Genomic DNA, 16359 nt, shown 5'->3' with positions numbered 1-16359 from the left:
ACTTAATGATACTGCAAGATGTACTGAGATGCACTTGTAAGTCATAATCTGTCCTTATTACCAAGTTAAAAAAATATATCAGGTATATGCCATGTGAAATACTTGGATGGTTAATCAACACAGGGAACCCACTCTGTCAATACTGGTTTGTTGCCATGACAACATGTAAGTTTGGTTACTCACCAACAATTGTATCATCTTTCTCAGCAATAAAGAAGCCATCAGGACTTGCCTGTCGCATTGTTTCAAGGTATTCAACCCGACAATGCCATCCTACAGTTACTGTTAGATCACTCACAGCTTTCATATCTTCCTTTCTTGCAACACAAATTCTAAAATATCAGTGCTGAATTAAAAGACAACTAGACATTAGACATTACCAACATTAGAACCGCCGGATGACATAAGTTTATTCATTTTTCATTGACTTACCAAACTATGGAACATGAAAGTGTAAAAAATAATAGGGAACCAAAAAACTTTCAGGTCCCCGCCCTTTATACACAAAGCAAAACCTTTAAATCCCCCTCCCGTTACCACCCCCAGAATTTTCAAATCCATCCTAAATTCCTCCACCCCCCCCCCCCACACACACCCCCCCCCAGACACACACACCAGTATTTGTGAATGCAGCCTTGAGAGGAGGTACATTTGGTGGCTGGAAGATTTTTGAAAAAAATAGTTGCGGGTAATTTTTAGGAAAAACAAATTGCCTGCCAAGTGAGCAGGGAAAAACATTTGCTTCAAGGAAGGCTGTAAGAAAAAATGATATAATGCCATGTACCCCAAGACAGAAAATTGTGTTTTCAGTGGTATCTGGAGCTGTCACCTATGGCGGTTGATTAAAGCCCAGCTTTCATACATTGTTTAATATTTTATCTGTAGCATAGGATATATGGTATAAATAGGTTAGTGGAAATACACAAGCAGAAACCTGAATATGCATGAATGTGCATGTACTTGTATTATTGTTATTTGCATGTTGTTTACAAATGCTTTACTGCTAAGCATCAGATAATTGATTGTCAATGTTTGCCAAATATCAGTTAATTCGTGTATGTATGTTAAAGTTAAACATTTTCTTTTGAACTAATATTTATTGCAAAAGAAAGTAAAGATAATGCCCATGACATATATGTTGTATGTCATTTGATAAAAACCTTGAATGAAGAAAATAAAACTTTTCAGCCGCAACGCAATGTCAGTAAATAATTTTGTTTTATGATATTCACTGCATATGTAATTGCATTAACTCCAGTTTTCTATCACACATGTTGGTATTGACTTGGTTTTTAAACAGTGGTGGAAACTGTAAAAGATATGACATGTAACACTTTCAACACCCTGACAGGTTAAACATAAACAGCTCAATATTATTCTGCATCATACAAACATCTCTTAGTAAAGCTAACTTGTGTGTTGTAAACACTGGTGAAAACTGTTAAGGCAATTAAAGAACAATAACATGCATAAATCCTTACAAATACTGTAACCATAAAGTAGAACTTTATATGGAAGCAAATCTTTGCAGAACCCAAAAGATTTCACAAAATTTTGAGAATAGATTATTTGAAGAATAAATAGTCATACTATATAAAACTTTGCGGAACTCAAAACAACTCTACAGACTTATTTAACCCTTTGCGCGCCAAAGTCAATTTTTGTTGTCCTTATAAAATATACCTCAGTCAATTTTTGTCAGATTTTTGCCAAAGTTTTGATAAAAAACTGTGGCCAATGAATGCTGAGTTCGTTTGGTCCAAAATTATCAAAAAAATTACAGAAAAGTTTGTGAAAATTGGTGAATGTTGCACTAAAATTTTGGTTGGAAAAAATACAGCACTCAAAGGGTTAAACCTAAACAGCTAACTGCACTTTAGGATAAAGGTAAAGAATGAATACTTTTTTCCTAAACAGCAAATTTCATGGAATGCTTGGTATCTGTAAACTGAAGTTCAAACTTCAAACAATACCAGAACAACCAGAAATGCATTTTCTGCAGAATATTTTGTTGATATCTGAAAAGCTAAGCTATCCTAAACTCAACACAGGTAATTTTGTCACAACTTAAAATATTAAGTGTTGAACTGTTAACATCTGTAAGAACCAGCAAAGTGAATAAAAAAGAACAACACAAGCTGTTTCCAGTGTTTCTAGGAAGATTTTATTTGTGACTACCAATTAAAAATAAAAACAAAAAATTCGATGAAATTACAGATACATGTAGGTAGAGGTAACATTATTCATGATTTGTAAATATTGAATAATCAAGACGTGTTAGGATCTGTCTATCTGGTTTGGAAGGACCACAGGGTGCACCAACATGCAAGACGCAAGTCCTGGTCAGTACATGTACTAAGTTATGCTCCACAGTACTGGAGATATCCCATGACTCATTATGATTTGTACCATTCAAGATTCCTTGGTAAAGTCGACAATGTCTCCTGTTTGTAGAAAAATTGATAGGCTAGTTTTAAAAGTTCTTAAAACATGATTTTAAGAACACCATGCTTCTGTAATCCCATTTTAAAGGATATGGAAAATTATGCTTGATTTAGAAAGGAGATTAGTATTTTTGTAAAATTTTCCACAGATTATGGCCACAGCAATACAGAACACAATCTGATTAAAAGCAGATGTAAAGTATGGCGACGTCTATACTTGCGCGGTATTCTCCTGCTGTCATAGTGAGAGGTGACAGCAAGAGTTTTCAATACCATGCAAGTATAGACGTCGCTGTACTCTACATCTGCTTTTAATCAGATTGTACAAAATAGTGAAATGGAAAGCAGAGAGACTAGTTCCACCTGTTTTATGAAACAAAAGGATACCGATTTTTTCAGATGGAAATGGCAAAAGAAAGTTAATTGCTAACTTTTCTCAGAGAATGACCCTACAGTTTGCCATAGCTTGTTTCCCAAAGGTACCTGCAGAATATGTAACTTTATTTTGAAATTTTTACTGAAATATCTGGACCCATTTACAGTAAATATTATTACACAATTTTTATATGCTCTCTCTTACTGCTTATATGCAGAGCAGAAAAAGTTATAAGAAAAGCAATCTTCATCAGTTCAAATCAAAAACTGTCTATTTAATATAGAATAAAAGCAAAGTCTGTTCCCACACAGTTCACACAAATGTGTTACCAGCAAAATCCAATGTTCTGGCAGGCTCCACAAGAACTGATGGGACTGAATTAGCAGATAAGCAAACATCGACCTGGCACTGGAACCAAACACAGTTGGCCTCCTGCATTAACCAAAACACCTTGGACTCACGGGCTTGGACTACACAATTTGGTAAGCTCTGTAAGATTACCTCAACACAGAGCATACCACAAATAGCTGGACAGAGTGTCAGTATCGCAGACAAATCACCATTTAAAATAGATGACTTCAAGGTAGTCTACCATGTGTCATGGATGAGCTTGTCATGTATTGTAATTAACCAGACTCTTTGTTGCCAAGAGTACTCGACAGGCAATGAAAGGTGAATATGCAGATGCCATCAACTGACAAATTAGCTACTTCATACATATGTGCAATGGAATTTGATGCACCATTTAATTGTTTCCAAGTATAGTATCTGGCATTCTCATATTTAGTAAAGTTGCTCATGAAAAAGTACATAAAAACAATGAAATATTATTGAAGTGTGAGACAAGTGCATATATAAAGCAGAGACAGGAGGTAAAAATCTGCGATATCAGTCAAAAGTTAATCATTCAGCAAGTATTGGCCATATTGTTTTCATATTTTGTTGATGAATATCTTTGACACATTCTATTCAGCTCTAATGTTTTTTAGTTGATATCTGACAAATGTATTTGTAAGGATAATTTTTGTAAATTTTCATCAAAAAATTATCATTAATGATTATCTAAACAAGATTTTTTCAGTTTTCTGAGTTTAAGTTGAGAAGCAAGTTTGCCTTGTACAGTCTAGAACTTGAAATGTTGAAGACATAGCTGAGAATTCACAATTTTGGTTTATGGTGTCTGTATGTCTGTCTGTTTGATTGTCCACTGAAAAAAACTTGAGAATTGCAATTAGCTATCCATTTAATGCAGGTTTTTGGTGTGTAGATATATTGTGGGTGTAAATGTGAGTTTGTTCAAACGGAAATAATTGCTCCAAATTAGATCTAAAAATAAAATCTTAAGTTGATAATTTCCATTATAAGTGCTGGCCAGATTTATTTCCTATTTGATATGTAGGTTCTTTACATTTATTCAGTTGAACTCTAATGATTGCGTGTTGATATCTGCTATAGTCTTTTATATGAAAATTTTTGCTTTTTTTGCCCAAAAATCATCTTCTTCACACAGCTTTGATATTTGGAATACAAATCACCAGGGATGACATTTGTTTAAATTATAATTGAATGTACCATTAAAGAGTATTTTTTTGTCTTTTTTGGTCAAAATATGTGTCTTCAAAACCATTTGTCATACAGCTTTTATATTTGATGTAGAGGTCCTTATGCATATATAATGCAGGATTAGGGGCAGATGAATATTCCACATTGATAAAGAATCATTAGCATAAAATTTCAATACCGAAACAATTCTTATGAATATAATTTGCATAAGTTAATACTAATCTGCCCCGTATCTTGCACCTATTGAAGACTTTATTCTAATAATATGTTTGTCACTCATGGTAAGAAATGTAGTTCTTCAAAATTCCCGCCAAGACATATAGCTCTGATGATTTTGTGGATAGGTCCCTTTGGATTATCTTATTCAGATTTACACAAATTGGCTTGAAATTTTCAACTTTGTACTTATTAGAGTATTTTTGTTGATTTTGGTGAAAAATCTGTCTTAAAAACTGCTTGTCACATTGCTTTTATATTCAGTGTATTAGGTCCCTGTTGACGATCTTATTCAGGTTTATACAATTATCATGAAATGTGCAATAATGTTATTTTAAAAATTCCGGTATATCTGTCTCCTAACAGCATGTTGAACTGTCCAGTATTCAGTGTGCCAACACAGCCTGTGTATTAGTGTACCGAGCATTTGTATCATGACAAATGACTTTCAGTCTGGACATAGGTTTGTATTTTTGGCCTGGCTTTAATGTGTGTGGTACATCAAATAAATGATATTACAACTTTTTTGTTGTTGTCAGCAAACTTTATTGGACCAATGCCATTAAAAATCATGTTAGTCTGTACAGAAAGCTATTTCTTTGTAATAGCATAAAGTTGTTGCAAAACACTATCGTGAAAATATTTTGATTCATTCATAGCATATCCTATACCTTTCATCACTGATTCCATAAACAGCTTGTCTTCAGGTTCATCATATTTCTACAGAAAATGTCAACTATATTACATTAAGTTCTTGTTATAATATTTGAAATGTAAACAATTACTGCTCTGGATTAGCACATTATTTTTGTTATATGAATCATCATACAAAGTTAGAACAATTATTTGAAGAATATTTTCACCTTTTGATAGGATTACAGTGACAGTATCTTGTATTACTGTAGTACAACTCTTGATGGTTTTGAAATTCACATTTCAATTCTCCAGTCATTTCTTGAAGCATGTTGATTTTTAAACAATCTGTTATTAAAGGAAGGTTTTTCAAAATTTACATCAATTTTTATCTTCTATCACCTTTATGTAGTCTGTGGTATTTTGTTTTCATGATATAATGGGCTTTGATATATCTGTAGATGACTGCAATCACATTGTACACTCAGTGTGACAGTTTTCGGACGACCTCAGTTTTCGGACATTTAATGACATGCTGTTCGTTGTACTCACTTCGCTCCGTATTGATAGCGTTTTACAAGTCATGTTACCGCATATTAAGTCAGGTGACGCTGCTGTCCCGTTTTGAATAGTTATTTTTTTGGTAGAAGCTATTTTGGGCGCTACAAACTTGGCGAAGTTAACCACACCGTACGATACAAGGTGTCGAACGCAACACACAGAGACAGCCCGTGTCCGATATCTAAGCGCCATACACGTCGAAATATAGTTGCGTCGTCCATGGATTAAACGTAACTAATTTATCACGAAATTTTACAAACAGTTTTCTAAACACATCGAAATTGAAAATCGGGGGTTTGAAGTTTCAAAATATCAATATTTAGCCCCTATAATCACATTCCAAATACGACGTCCGATTACTGTGATAGCAGTCCGATTACTACGCACTCAACATGGGGTCAACAATTTGGCAACTTTGACCCCCTAAATACCACTTCCGTCGTGTTAACAGTTTGAGGATAAACACAATAAAGTTTCGAAGGGTATGGTAATAAGATTTCGTACTGCTCGTCATTTATGAAATGGCTTTGAGCGAAATTCACTACCCTGTCCGAAAACTGTCACACTGAGTGAAGCCTTCACTGCACAGCCAACGCTTGTTTGAATCTAATTCTTGTCCCAAGAGTATATCTTCAACTTGATTTATGAAAGTGCTAGTTAACAAACTGTATGGATAGCTTACAGCAAAATATCCCTCAGACTTACATATTAGGCCTATATTATTGCTGGACTGAGTAAAGAAAAGATCTTCTCCACAGGGAGATTGAGTACCTCCTTTGTGTACTGGCGATAAAGAGTATAAAGCTCTTGACACATATTGTACTTCCTGGCCAATTCTACGGCTTCTAGGTTTGTTTTTATTGCCAGCATGTTTACTGCAGCACTGTCTGGTAGATTATGCAGTGATATAATCATTAACATTTCTGCTATTTCACTGTTCTCTGCAAACAGTGGTGAAAAATAAAAGTCATTGTCATTCATGGGCATCAGATTCACATAGCCAACGATTTCATCGTTCTCATTCATAGCAATAAAGGTGTTCACATCTCTACCCTGGCACCAAATTTGAAGGAATTCTTGCCTTTCAGATGGATATATCTGTGAATCATACTTTACTAAGCTATCAAATGGAATTTGACTTATAGGTAGAATTTTGATAACATTTTTTGCAACTTTGTCAAAAACAGGCAGTGTGGAATGACATACCCTTCCATGGTAACAGATTATTTCAAAATCAACATGCTTAAAACCAATCTTAATGTAAACTTCCTTTCGATGTTGATCGACTGAATTTAGCCCTATGTTTCGTCCAGCAGCATACTGAAATTGTTCCTGCAAAAGGCGACGTTGAATGCCTTGTTTGCGATATTCCTCTTTCGTAATGGAAAGTCCAAAAGATGCTAGGGAGTCAGTGTGATTTATAGCATATGCCGTCCCTGGAGGTGTCAAAGCAATAGAACAATACTGAACTCAAAAAGTTTCACAAAACAAATATGCAAGTCATTACAACTATACAATTTGCACAATATACAATTTGATATCTATTGTATCAGTAAATATCAGTATTGAGAGTAACACATTCCACCCCGGAGAGACTATGATTTCACAGTTCCATGGAAATAGAAATGTTTGCGTGTTAGCTTTGTCAGAGGATATGTTTGAATTATCAGAGAATGTTCCATTACAACATATTGCCAAATGAAACTGTAAATTTACCTACTAGCTTATCAACATTTCCTTCATCTTCAATGGTGCCAGATTTTGAAAGAATTAGGTTCGTGCATGCTTGAATAAATTATAAATTCCTGAGAATTCTGAATGATTTATCACAATCAATGGAAAGAAAAGATTTGAAAGATGTTAGCAAATCTGTGAATAAAACCTGCTGACAGCAGTTACATTTAATGATATTGCAAGATGTACTGAGATGCACTTGTAAGTCATAATCTGTCCTTATTACCAAGATGAAAAGTCTTTCAGGTATGCCCAGTGAAATACTTCTGTTGATGTGCAGCGTCTCGGAAGCTGTTATGCAATTGGTCCGCTGAATATGACCGTTATTATTAAATAAAACAAACAGACTCCCTAAGTTACTGTGAATAGTGACAATTAACCTGTCAGATATAACTTTCTAGCACACTGCCACATCAGCAGAAGTGCACATTAGCCCAAACACTTGAATGGTTGATCATCACAGGGAACCCACTCAGTGAATAGTGATTTATTGCCATGACAGCGGATGTGACTTTTACTCACCAACAATTGTATCATCTTTCTCAGCAATAAAGAAGCCATCAGGACTTGCTTGTCGCATTGTTTCAAGGTATTCAACCCGACAATGCCATCCTACATTCACTGTTAGATCACTAACAGCTTTCATATCATCCTTTCTTGCAACACGGACTGTGACATCAGTGCTGAAATGAAAGATAAGATTTTCAAGTTTTTCTAATTTGTGCTTTACAAAGAAGCAGTAATATCAAATGGTAGTTGAATATCAAAAAATCATTAATCTTTTATCAACACTTTCAGTTTACTGTAAAAGTCAACGTAAATACTGCTTAGTATCATTGGTATTAAAGTTACTCATACAATACAATAATTAAAGCTTTCATCTTTTGATTCTGTTTTCAAATAAAAATAAGGCATGTATGTGTATGCGTGTGTGATTAAAATATCAAATAACAGAAATATTGTGTATTAATTTATTACCCACTTGACTTTGATATGCCAGTGCAATGGAAAAGTGATCTTGATGAAAATACGCAACTTTTATACACTAACACCATATAATGTCTTTAATTTGATATCTGTTATAGTTCCTTAGTAACAATGGCCCGTGGGGGCGTGACTTAGCTGGTGCAAACTGATCAAGGTCGTGATAACCTGCAAATAATTGTCAAAGGCCTACACAACTGACACAACTAAGACCGTGCGTGTATCATGGTCCCTCTATCACAGATGTGCGTGTATCATGGTCCCTCTATCACAGATGTGCATGTATCATGGTCCCTCTATCACAGAGGTGCAGGTATATACAATAACATTCAATTACACAATTCCAAACCAAGAAAATTACTTTATCAAACTTATTGATTTAAAAGGTGAATCTATCTCAGCTAGTTCACTTTTCTTCATACATTTATTTAAATTAGTGAACAACTAGCACATGATAATTGAACAAGAGAACAAAAAGACAAGAAGGACCAAATTAAACACTCTAAACAGGACTATTTGACTGAATTATCTGGATATTTCAAAGGGTAGCTTGAGAAACACTAGAAAAAATTCTGGAACATGGCAGCATAGCGCTGCCACAATTCATGTTGTCATGGTAGCACAACTTAATCATTTTCTACCATTTTTCATGTGAAAAAGTTCCACTTTAGTCCATAACACGTCTGCGGGGCGCATCAGGCGCATATATAGACGCAGAGCGGAATAGACCACAGGTGACTGTGATCATTCTCAACAGACCAGCTACCCACATAGGAAGGAATTGGAATTACAAGTGTAACGGTGTATACAGCACTGGGAATTCTAGGCACCAGTGTAGCTCTGCATGGCAGGGCTGTCTGTAGCTGCAGTACAGTAGCTCGAGGTTTTGCCTGGGTATTTGGGTCGAACGGCAAAACCAGTCCGACCCAAATAGCCAGGCAAAACCTCGAGCTACTGTACTGCAGCTAGGCTGTCTGTTACCGGCGTTATACGGCCTCCCGTGGTGGGAGGCTGTTAGCCCTGCATAAAGGTCTGTGTGTTCCCTAGTCAGGTGGCTTAACAAAAATATCGTTACACGGATGACAAAAGTGCCAAATTTGCTACAGAGGTTCGCATACATGTGTAGATCAAAATTAGCTATTGCTCCAAAAATTTGGGCCACCGGAAAGGCTCGATGACGTCATAAATTCAAAATGGCCGCCATTATATTGCTTAAAAATGGTAAAATACGGTTTATTCGGCTAGTTTTCAATATTTTTTGAATAAAGTGACACAAACATTCTAAATTACAAATACAACATAAATTGATGCAAATCAATTATTATGATGACGTCATAAGGCCAAAATGGCCGACCAAATTCAAAATGTCAGTCGTAACATTGTCTAAATGTTAAAGCACTGTTATTAAGCCTGTTTCAGCATTTTATCGCCTGAACTGAAATCAAGACCCCAAATTACAGACAAAACATATAATTGATGCAAATTAATTATTGTGATGACGTCATAAAACCAAAATGGCCGCCGTCATATTGCTTAAAATGGTAAAATACTGCTAATTCAGGCAGTTTTTCAATATTATTTTGAATAAACTGACACAAACATCCTAAATTACAAATACAACATAAAATTGATGCAAATCTATTATTGTGATAACGTCATAAAGCCAAAATGGTCGACCAAATTCAAAATATCTCCCATAATATCGTGTGATAATATTGAATTACTGTTGATGAAGCCTGTGTCCAGCATATAATAGTTTCAAGGCAATGTACAATTTGTCTTGATGATCCGTAAACTCAAAACAAATGATAAATGTACCAAAACTTAGCCAATAAGCTCAACACAAGTTGCAAACTATTATTAAATTATTGATTATTTACAAATGACCTCTGTCTGAACACTGAAACAATATCATAGGAAATAAGGGCAACTTTACATATCGGTTCTACCTTTGAAAGTGTTATGTTATAGTGAGTAGATCAATAGTAGTGTGATTTCATGATAACGAAAAACATGGCGAGAAACCGGCGAATTAATCATGCCTTGACCCTGGTCATGTGACCTTGGCCCCCGAAACAAGGTTTTATGTTTGTGATTTGGTCTTTTGCTTCATTTGTTTGAGAAGCCTTTTTCGTTTGTTGAATTTTCTGGTTTCTTTATGTCTCGATGTGTGGTGACAGACACATAGTTTTGTGTTACATTAGTACTCTTTTTTGAGGATGTGCTGGCCTCAAAAAGACCGTTTGGTCAGGGTTTTTTGAACAAAGAGAAGACCTTTTTGACTTTTGAAGCTAGCTTACCTTGCTTTTTGCAGTTTTCACGAATTCTATGAAAAGCGTCTTTGCCTTTCGTTTTTGGTATCGTTTTGCTATTTGGAAACCAAAAACATAAAAAACGCCAGGAAGAACATAACAGAAATTCGAAGATTAAAAAAGCAAGAACTAAGGAAGATTCTCAGATTCATTAAAAATCTTGCAAATCAAACCTTACCAAATTTTGAAATCAAAGCATCAAGCAAAAGCTTGAAATTTATTCCCATTCCGAAGTGCCCATACAGAAAAATTGTCCTATCAGATATCAACAAATCTATTCGCATGAGAAACAAACGATCAATTCATCAGTCAGACATCTGTTCTAAGATAAATCCAATGTCGACACTACTAACGGCGGAAAACCCAAAATTGTAAAACTGTCTCGAAGCAACTTAGATCGATAGAGGAAATTCCATTCGCAACCCACATCAGAAAGAACATGACTCTACAAGAAAAGACTGCTCTGAACAATCTATCTAAAAACAAATAAATCACAATAAAACCCATCAATAAAGTAAGAGGCATAGCAATTGTGAATACGACAAATGACATTAAAGAAAGTTATAGACAGCTGCGAAATGTACACTATTAATGTACATTAAGGCAACACTTGGCGACATTAACTATACGATGGAAATTGTATATGATATCGTTTATCTGCGACAAGAAGATCATTGACGAGGAGATTTACAGTTTCCCCATTCCCATAAGTAGAATAATTTGTAAAATACGATGGTATCTCCTGCCAAAAATACACAAAACCCAAGTAGAAGGAACAATCATCATCCAACGTCTCAATAGAAATGGCTGCTCGAGTCCAATAAACCAAATCTCGGAATTTCTAGACTTTGCCATAAAACCAATCATGCAAAGACGACTTACATATGTCAAGGACACAAAAACTTCATTAACTAGTTAGAATCAATAAATATACAAGCAAACTCTATTCTGGTAACATTAGAAGTGGTATCAATGTATACAAATATGCGAAAAATGAAGCCATAAATACAGCGATCGTAGCGTTGGACTCTGAAACATTACCAACCAACTGATACGATACAAAAAAACCACCAACAACGTACATGAAAGCCTTACTGTTGATTATTCTGAAACGCAACATATTTTAATTCAACTGAGAAAAATACAAGCAAATCTATGGGTGAAGAATGGGCTCACCAGAAATAGCTGATATCTCATACCATGAAACGGAGAAAACTATATGAAATCCCAAATCCGGTCAAATATTCGTATGGAAACGTTTAAAAGGTAACATTTTCATGATTTACTCAGGAACAGAACATAATTTTATAACATTCAGAACATTTGTCGACGAGTGCAACACCCTGTACCCTACGTTAAACTTGGGAATTCATAATTGAATATTTTATCGACAAAATCTCATACCCTGACCTTGTGGTCTTCAAATGCCAGAGACGCAATCGAGAGAGATGGCTCGATTGTAAAACCCACACAAAACCATCTGACGATATTTATCTGCCACCAACCTTCAAATGCTTCATTAAAATATAAATTTTACCTTTTTTCTGGGAAAAAGGTCACATTACGAGGGTCAAAACACTATCGATTCACTGGTTTCGCACCATGTTTCCCTATCACAAAACCACATTGATCCACTCACTATACCGTATCATAAACAAGGTTGAACCAGTGTGTGAAGGTGCCTTCATTTCCTTTTATATCGATTCGATTTTTCAAACACAGATTATTGTTTAATAATAAATAATCTCATAAAGGTTTGTTATTTGTGTTGAACTTATTGGCTAAGTTTTGGTACAGTTATCTTTTATTTTGACTATAAGTTTGTCACGTAATTGGGCTATTGTAACGAGCATAGTGAACTTCATAATAGGCCATAATTAATGTAACTTTCGGTTGCCATTTTGGTTTTATGACGTCATCACATTAATTAATTTGTATCAATTATATGTTTTGTCTGTAATTTGGGGTCTTAATTTCAGTTCAAGCGATAAAATGCTGAAACAGGCTTATTAACAGTGCTTTAACATTTTAGACAATGTTACGACTGACATTTTGAATTTGGTCGGTCATTTTGGCTTTATGACGTCATCATAATAATTGATTTGCATCAATTTATGTTGTATTTGTAATTGAGAATGTTTGTGTCCGTTTACTCAAAAAAATATTGAAAACTAGCCGAATAAACCGTATTTTAAGCAATATAATGGCGGCCATTCTGAATTTATGACGTCATCGAGCCTTTCCGGTGGCCCAAATTTTTGGAGCAATAGCTAATTTTGATCTTCACATGTATGCGAACCTCTGTAGCAAATTTGGCACTTTTGTCATCCGTGTAACGATCTTGCCGGTTTTTGTTGCTAAGCCACCTGACTACCCGGCGTTATACGGCCTTCACCACAGGCCGTAACGACGGTAACACACAGCCCTGCCATGCAGAGCTAGGCACCAGTGCAGCCACCTTCTTATTTCAATGTGAGATTCTATGCCTGCCTTGCTCTTTTCTTACCTTGTCATTTCTCTGCTGTTGGATTAGCTGTGGGAATGCCGCTAGATATATGTGGCTGGGTGGGGTCCGTCTATATACGGGTCATTAGAGAAGGGTCCGCTGACCTCCCTCCGAGCTCAGACATTATCTCCGTCCTGTGGCGGAGCAGGTCAAAAATTTGCATAGTTCATTGTGCATGCAAGGTAGACATTAGCAATATGACGATCTATGTAAGACGCAGTCTTGGCAATATGGCAAGCCAATTAAAACTGTGTGGGGACTCTTGTACTAACACAAATAAATGTTATTCACTGTCCAATCTGCCCGGCCTACTATTTCCGGCCAAACAGGCTACAAAAAGTCAGAAGCCATCTCGTCGCCAGTCATTGGCAACACCCGATAGAGGACGCTACGGAATGAGATAGATTGAAATTTCGTGGACATAGTTTTAAACGATAGTGCTGTTTGCTTCGAGCTGGGACATTTTAAAAGTTTCGTCATATGCACAGCGTGTTGGATATTGCATTTTGTTGGAAACTCAGCGGTTTTTTAGCTCCGCTGTCAGCGACACGGAGCTTATCAAATAGGTTGATTTTCCGTCGTCGTCCGTCGTCGTCCGTCGTCGTCTGTCGTCCGTCAACAATTGCCTTCTCCTCTGAAACCGCAAGTCCAATTGCTTTGAAATTTTATATGCAGTTCACTTGGGGTGACCTCACTTAAGTTTGTACAAATTGTGGTGATATTTGCATATTTGTATTTTTGGGGCATTTTTTGGTGTTTTTGGTAAAAAAATCTTCTTCTCTGAAACCGCTTGTCCGATTGCTTTTAAATTTGATATGCAGTTTACTGAGGGTGACTTCAGTCAGATTTGTTCAAATCGTGGTGAAATTTGCATATTTGTATTTTTAAGGCAATTTTTGTCATTTTTGGTAAAAAAATCTTTAAAAATCTTCTTCTTCAAAACTACAAGTCAGATAGCTTTGATATTTGGTACATATGTCCCTAGGGATAGTCTATTTCAGATTTGTTCAAATTGTGCAGAAATATGCAAATTTGCATTTTTAAGGCAATTTTTGCCATTTTTGGTCAAAAAATGTTTTTTTCAAAAAGTACTGGTCTGATAGTTTTGAAATTTGGTATACAGGTTTCTATAGATGAACTTAGTAATATGTATTGAATTTCTGATGAAATCTGTAATTTTGTATTTTTGGGCAATTTTGCCATTTTTGGTCAAAAAATGTGTATTTCCAAAACTGCTCATCTGATAGCTTTGAAATTTGGTATACAGGTTCCTACAGATGAACTTAATGATATTTATTGAAATTATGATGAAATCTGCAATTTTGTAATTTTGGGTTAAATTTTTCCATTTTTGGTCAAAAAATGTGTATTTCCAAAACTACTCATCTGATAGCTTTGAAATTTGGTATACAGGTTCCTACAGATCACCTTAATGATATTTATTGAAATTATGATGAAATCTGCAATTTTGTAATTTACGGGCAATTTTTGCCATTTTGGTCAAAAAGTGTGTTTCTCAAAAAGTACTGTTCTGATAGCTTTGAAATTTGGTATACAGGTTTCACTACAGATGAGCTAAGTAATATATATTGAATTTCTGATGAAATCTAAAATTTTGTATTTTTGGGGCGATGTTGCCATTTTTGGTCAAAAAGTTTCAGTCGATGTGATATATTCAAAGTATGATGAAATTGTGTATTTTTGCAGCTTATTTTAGCCACTTTTTTCTGGCCATTGCATTGAGCTATCAAAGATTTCCTCCTTCTTCATCAACATGTGTCAAAAATAGTTACTCTCTACATAAACACAGCGGAGCTATATCGGCCGCTAGGTCGCTTGTTTTCTAAATGTTGACTATAGATGGAGACTCGAGCATATGGACGATACTACGGACTAAGCTAAGACGTGGACGGAATTTTAATCTTACTGCAGTTTGCTCCGAGCTGATACATTTTGATAATTAAGACACATAGCGTGTCGGATATTCCGGCAAAGTAATGACATTTTTCGTTAGCATGGACTTTAGATATTATTAATATTATTAATCTTATTTAAACTCGATAACTCCATAGATGAAACACCTCTTTTCATCGAGGTCGAATAGACAAAAGAAAATCATATTACAGCACCAACTTGAAAACACAAAAAACACAGAAGTACAAATATCAAAAAACTACGAAGAAGCATGAGACAAGTAAATAGAATACAGAAAGTTGTTACAAGATTTCTTAAAGCTATGATTGATTTGGGGAGATTGTTATATTCATCCACACCCGCAACAGACAAAGTGTTTTGATAAAGAAGTGTACGTGCTTTGGGAACTTTAGGGAGCCTTTAGTAATTACAAGGGGAGGGGGTGGGCCGGGGGAATTGGGGGGAGGGTCACTTTTTAGAAAACAGTTCAAGGGGGAGGGTCACTTTTTATAAACCTAGCTTTGGGGGGAGGGTCATTTTTGACAGAAGCTGATATTATGGCAAAAACTTTGATTGTCCGTGTGATATTTCCTGAATAGGAAATCACCAACAAAATACGCACACACTTATAGACCGCCATGCATAGTGAATTGACATTTTGGTGAGATTCCAAAATCATATTTCTTGCACAAGCATAGACTTGTAACCACTGTAGTCTAATCAAGAACAGTAATCTAAATAATCAAGCATGCATAAATGCACAGATTTATCTAATTTGTACTGAAAAAAAAATTATTCATAGTTTCATCGTAGACCCCAATGCATAGTGTATTGAATGACATTTTGGTGAAATTCCAAAATCAAATTTCTTACACAACCATAGACTTGTAACCACTCTAGTCTAATCAAGAAAATTAATATCAATAATCAAGAGTACACAAATGCAAAGATTTACCTATTTTTGTATTGGAAAAAACTATTCATAATTTCATCATAAACACCATGGATAGTGAACCAACTTTTTAGATGAAATTCAGAAATCAATTTCTTGTACACAAATGTTCATTTTACTTCCCTATTCAAGCAAAGTACATTTAAATACATTATCAAACATAT

At 35.3% G+C, this 16359-nt stretch overlaps 1 protein-coding gene across 4 annotated transcripts in view; it reads right to left on the bottom strand.

The window, feature by feature from the left end:
* The window catches only part of LOC139139789 (E3 ubiquitin-protein ligase RING2-like), a 45020-nt gene extending 31559 nt beyond the window's left edge, over positions 1–13461 (bottom strand). Inside the window, exons 1-3 of one of the 4 annotated variants that reach the window (XM_070708707.1) lie at positions 13330–13461; positions 8050–8210; positions 6381–7229 (exon numbers count right to left, since the gene is read on the bottom strand). In XM_070708707.1, coding sequence (XP_070564808.1) covers positions 6508–7229; positions 8050–8210; positions 13330–13337 — 891 coding nt within the window. In that variant the 5' untranslated portion in view covers positions 13338–13461 and the 3' untranslated portion in view covers positions 6381–6507. Of the gene's footprint in view, positions 1–183; positions 238–6380; positions 7230–8049; positions 8211–13329 lie in introns of those variants that run through there. The other 3 variants (XM_070708701.1, XM_070708704.1, XM_070708702.1) reach the window with 3 other exon arrangements.
* Positions 13462–16359: the final 2898 nt, after the last annotated feature.

The sequence above is a fragment of the Ptychodera flava genome, chromosome 9 (genome assembly GCF_041260155.1).
Source record: "Ptychodera flava strain L36383 chromosome 9, AS_Pfla_20210202, whole genome shotgun sequence".
NCBI classification, from domain to species: domain Eukaryota; kingdom Metazoa; phylum Hemichordata; class Enteropneusta; family Ptychoderidae; genus Ptychodera; species Ptychodera flava.
This window is presented reverse-complemented; position numbering and strand designations above follow the sequence as displayed.